The 5,744-nt window shown below is 31.4% G+C and overlaps 2 protein-coding genes across 2 annotated transcripts; one reads left to right on the top strand and one right to left on the bottom strand.

The window, feature by feature from the left end:
* Positions 447-2,613, top strand: LOC109352528 (beta-amyrin 24-hydroxylase-like). Its single transcript, XM_019594542.1, has 2 exons — positions 447-1,400; positions 1,962-2,613. Exons 1-2 carry the CDS (start codon positions 498-500, stop codon positions 2,595-2,597), a joined length of 1,539 nt encoding a protein of 512 aa, XP_019450087.1. The 5' UTR covers positions 447-497; the 3' UTR covers positions 2,598-2,613.
* Positions 3,895-5,744, bottom strand: LOC109353010 (small ubiquitin-related modifier 2-like). Its single transcript, XM_019595198.1, has 3 exons — positions 5,582-5,744; positions 4,543-4,692; positions 3,895-4,160 (listed from the first exon to the last, which is right to left on the bottom strand). Exons 1-3 carry the CDS (start codon positions 5,666-5,668, stop codon positions 4,089-4,091), a joined length of 309 nt encoding a protein of 102 aa, XP_019450743.1. The 5' UTR covers positions 5,669-5,744; the 3' UTR covers positions 3,895-4,088.

Genomic DNA, 5,744 nt, shown 5'->3' with positions numbered 1-5,744 from the left:
TTGAATTTTGTATATATATAATGTTGTTTATAACTTATATATAATAGAGTCATTTCATAAGTATATTATAAACTTATATAATATAATTATCTCACAAATATATTTTATATCTTATAAATCAAGTTTTTTTCTTCCTGATCCTCCAAAAATCGAACTTAGCCTAAATAGTTGAATGTGTTGCCACGAGATGTGCGAGCTCTATAGTATAAACATTAACCTAAAAGATAAAAATCCAAGTTGGGAACATTGAACTAATTCCAAAAGTACCTTATCCCACGTGGAGTGCAAGTTATGCTTAACTCGAATATAATAATACTCCACGAGAAACGCACAAATTAATATACTATCATGCTATCACTATACACTAAAAACCTACACTCAAAAATGTTACATGCAACATTGTTCTCTATTTATACTCACTTCATATTGAACCTTATAATTATCATTTTACCATAGTTTTTTTGTTACATAATTCATTTTCTATCAACCCATCAACCATGCTTGAAATCCAAGGCTATGTTGTATTGTTCCTCATATGGTTCATATCAACACTTTTGATTAGATCTTTCTTCACAAAGTCTTCTAAAACTCTTAATCTACCACCTGGTCCTCCAATTTCATTGCCAATTCTAGGGCACATTCCATATCTTAGGTCACTACTTCACCAAGCATTATATAAACTTTCCATTAGATATGGTCCTTTGATTCATGTCATGCTTGGTTCTACCCATGTTGTAGTTGCTTCATCAGCTGAAATGGCTAAGCAAATTCTCAAGACTTATGAGGAATCATTTTGCAACAGACCCATTATGATTGCTAGTGAGAATTTGACTTATGGTGCTGCTGATTATTTTTTCATACCTTATGGTACTTATTGGAGGTTCTTGAAGAAGCTTTGTCTCACTGAGTTGTTGAGTGGTAAAACACTTGAGCATTTTGTTAACATTCGTGAAGATGAGATTAAGTGTTTTCTGAAGAATATTTTGGAGATTTCTGAAGCTGGTAAAAGTGTTGAAATGAGACAAGAACTCATTAGGCACACCAACAACATCATTTCAAGAATGACAATGGGTAAGAAGAGTCTTGGAACCAATGATGAAGTTGGAAAGTTAAGAAAGGTGATAAGGGAAATTGGAGAATTACTTGGTTCTTTTAACTTAGGTGATATCTTTAACTTTATGAAGCCTTTGGATTTGCAAGGACTTGGAAGGAAGAATATGAGAACACATCATTTGATGGATTCAATGATGGAGAAGGTTTTGAAAGAGCATGAAGTTGTAAGATCAAAAGAGGGTGTTGATAGTGATAGGAAGAAAGATCTTTTTGACATTTTGTTGAACTTAATTGAAGCTGAAGGTGATAATAAACTTACTAGAGAAAGTGCCAAAGCTTTTGCCCTGGTAACAACTTTTTTCACTCCTGCTTTTTCTACAATCAAAATAATTTTCTTTTTTTTTCCTACTTTATCAACTTGTTTAGAGTCACCTCTATGATTTATTATTATTATTCTTTGACATTTATTTAGAAACTTAGATTCATCATCACATGATATTAATTGTTGTCAGTAATTCAGGAATATATTTTGTCTTATGTGTGCTTTTTACATCAACAAGTTAGGTGAATAAATAGTTGGCACTGTTTATAGCATTCATGGCTACCTTGTCAATGTCATGTGGAAAAAAAAAGCAAATTAGAGGGCCCATTTCCTAAGAAAATAATTCTTCCCATAAACAAATATTCTGGTTACTAATTTCGGTTATTGCTTAGAAACTATAATGTTATGGACTCAAATTTTAGAAATAATCTCTCTACTTATAGGTATAAAAATGCATATATATACTATCTCCGAACCTAATTAAATACGAGTCTCGTGCAGCGTTATTTTTTTAGAGCAAGCTTTCATTTATGTACATATTATTAGTGAAATCTATCTAACAATACTTGACTAATGTGTTCCACAGGACATGTTCATTGCTGGGACTAATGGACCTGCAAGTGTCCTAGAATGGTCACTAGCAGAACTAATAAGAAACCCACAAGTTTTCAAGAAAGCAAGAGAAGAGATTGATAATGTAGTTGGTAAAGATAGGGTTGTTAAAGAATCAGATATCCCAAACTTACCTTATCTCCAAGCAATAGTTAAGGAAACCCTAAGACTACACCCACCAACACCAATATTTGCAAGAGAAGCTATAAGAGCATGTCAAGTTAATGGTTATGATATTCCACCAAATTCAAAGATTTTCATCAATGCATGGGCCATTGGTAGAGACCCAAACTATTGGGACAATGCCCTAGAATATAACCCTGAAAGGTTCTTAGCTAATGATGAAAGTGGTAAGAGTAAAATTGATGTAAGAGGACAATATTATCAACTATTACCATTTGGAAGTGGTAGAAGAAGTTGTCCTGGTGCATCACTTGCATTGCTTGTTATACAAGCAACATTGGCTAGTTTGGTTCAATGCTTTGATTGGGTTGTGAATGATGGAAAGAATAATGAGATTGATATGTCAGAAGAAGGAAGGGTTACTGTGTTTTTGGCTAAGCCACTTAAGTGTAAACCTGTTCCACACTTTGTTCCATTCTCAAATTGAAGAAGGTGTGTTATATCTATGTCTTTTTCTATAGTTTATGAGGTTGGCTTAATAATAATACCCTCTCCTTAAATGCTTTGATTTGAAATTTAAGATAATGTTGAGAAGTGAATCATGATATCAAGTGGAAGGTTTCATGTCATATCTTATTTCTTATGATGATTCTTTCTTTTTTTGTTTTGTATGTGTTATGGAAATGTTGAATTTCATTTAAGATTGGAAAGATCATCTACAAAAGCTTTGAATACAAAAATTATTGGGTGAATATCTATTTTGATTCCTTATAATTTTTCATATGCACTAATTTCATCCATGAAAAATAAAAAATCTAAATTAATACTAAAAAATCATAAATGTGAGTTAAAATAGTCTTCATCGAAAGTCATAAAAAATATTAAAAATAATTAATTTGACCAACACTTAATATTTTTAGAATTATTTTGAGTTTTTCAATTTTTCAGATATGAAATTAACCCACAAAAATCTTGCAACTAATAAATAAGTATGGAAATTAGTAAACAACGAAGGACATATATTCTTATATTAATTTGTGTAACGACCAAGGACATATATTGGTATATTAATTTGTGTGGTCCTGGACTCAAATCAGATCAATCCATTTATATTTATATTCGGTTTGAATGATGTCTACTTTTATCAGTTTATGGCTTAGGCATATTATTTAATTCAAAATACTTATTGAACAGGTTGATTTTTTTATTTAAATAATCACAGTTCTAAAGCCATTAATATTTTGAAGCCCAACAACTTCTATTGTCATTGTTATGGCCATTACTATCATTTCAAAAACTGAGATTATTATATTGAAATTTTTTAGTTTAAAGTTTGATGTTCAATTTCAAAAATTAAGTTCATCCTTATTCTACAGGATACAATATTGGATGGAAATGGTAACATGTAACATAAACAAATCATGAATGATTCTATTTTAAATCATTTTTTGAAAAAATTAGATTTAAAAATTACAAAATTACTCTGCTTCATCATATTTGAGTATCGGAGACTCCAATACTGGCTTTCATATGTTAGAAGTGAATGTATTATAAATTTGATAATTGATAATTAATATTGAAAATTCGGGTCATGCTCACACAATAACCATCTAAGTTACGACATACATAAGCCGATTCATTTATAAGATTAGTATGAAATATCATGCTTTATCCCTTCTAAACATGGGTAGGGTGGGTTTACCTTCAAGTACTGCCCAAAAACATGGTGTAACATTTTTCATCTTAATTTCAGACATCCAACACATTCATCAAGCTAGAGTGAATACCAAAAACATTATATATTGTAACTTTCCAACACAACAAAAGTACCTTAAAAGCAACAAAGATTACATAAACATGAAACTCAATCCCATACCACAATTTTATATGGCAGAAAAATAAAAACATAAAACAAGAACATGTATAGATCATTCATCATTAGCTTTTTCAAGCATTTTGATAAAAATCAATATTATATCTAAAGAAAATGGTTTCCACCTCCAGTTTGGTGCAGCATTGCATCAATCTCATCACCATCCTCCATCTCTAGCTGCAAAAAATTGCAAATTCTTAGAATCAACATACACAACAATTAAGATGCAAATCCGAACAAGTGAAAGATGTACAACTGGATAATCGAGAAAAAAAATGAAAAGAATCATCTGTAATACTGGAGAAACAAGTTAGTATTTTGTATTTGTATTTACGAGTAAAAATGAGATATCGTTATATCTAAAGGTCATTTTTAAAACTTTGGTTTAAGAGTTTTATCTATAAAAAATGGTGAGAAATTCCACCAAACTATACATTAAGTACTGAAAAAATAATGTGGCAATTGAATTAATGTTGTGTTCAACCAAGCCTTAATACCGAATTGAACGACGACGTAATGTTCTATTGTAAATTATGTTTTTAAGAGAAACATAATTTACCTCATCAGGGGTCTGCTCAGCCCGGAGTCTCCTTCCATCAAACAAGAAAGCGATCGAGTTAAAATCGACAGATTGGCGATCGCAGTAAGCATTCATGAGTTTCCTGAGCTGAGTACTTCTTTTTATCCTGAAGAAAATCTCATTTCCATCCTACAATATAATAAAGCCATGTGGAATCAGGTTAAGAAATTTTATAAGGAGTTCATGCTAAAAAGATGTGCTAGTTTTTCAATATGCCAGAAACATGGAACAGAACCAAAGGCAGAGTAAGTTAGTTATAGCATAATATTGTGCATATCAATTAAATTTACTATATAGATTTTCATATATAGATATTTTGTTACAAGATCTCAGTTTCACTTCAAACATTTAGATTACAAAAAAGCATTTGAACTCATATACCAAGAAATTCACACTGCACATTAATCCAAAGGTTCTTCATGGCAAAAGATAAAGCATCTCATTGACAAAAAGAAAATTGAACAGTAAAGTACTAAAAAGGCCGGCCTGATGCACGAGGCTCCTACTTAGTGTGGTCTGAGGAGGGTAGATGTACGCAATCTTACCTCTACAAGCAAATATACTGTTTCCGAGATTTGTACCTGTGAGTCTGTGACGTCATTATTACTAAGCAACAACCTTACCGTTACGTCAAACTATACTAATCAAAGATGTATAGTTTAATTGAGAAGATTTATACCCGTGACATCATGGTTACTAAGCAACAAACATACTCTTGTGCCAAGCTACACTAATCAAAGAAATATGTGTAGTTTAACTATGACGTCATTGTTACCAAGCAATACTCCAAACTACACTAATCAAAGAAATATGTATAGTTTAACGAAGAAGATTTGTACCCATGACAGTATGGTTACTAAGCAACAACTTTACTGTTACGTCAAATTACACTGATCAAAGAAATATGTATAGTTTAATAGAGAAGATTTGTACCCGCGATCTCAAGCAACCTTACTTTTGCGCCGAAGTATACTAATAAAAAAAATATGTATAGTTTAAAGTGAGAAGAGAATTAAACCTGGCCCTTGACTTTGAGATTTATGTGTCCTCCTTGATCAACAGGCTTTTTCTCTTCCTGGCTTGCACCACCTCCAGTTTCTGACATGTTTATATTTCACCTTAACACAAAAAACAATCCTTATAAGGTTGTGTTTGTTTTGTATATGTTATTATTACATAAG

The sequence above is a fragment of the Lupinus angustifolius genome, chromosome LG07 (genome assembly GCF_001865875.1).
Source record: "Lupinus angustifolius cultivar Tanjil chromosome LG07, LupAngTanjil_v1.0, whole genome shotgun sequence".
Lineage (NCBI taxonomy): Eukaryota > Viridiplantae > Streptophyta > Magnoliopsida > Fabales > Fabaceae > Lupinus > Lupinus angustifolius.
Note: the sequence above shows the minus strand (reverse complement) of the source record. Positions and strands in the feature narration are given on the sequence as shown.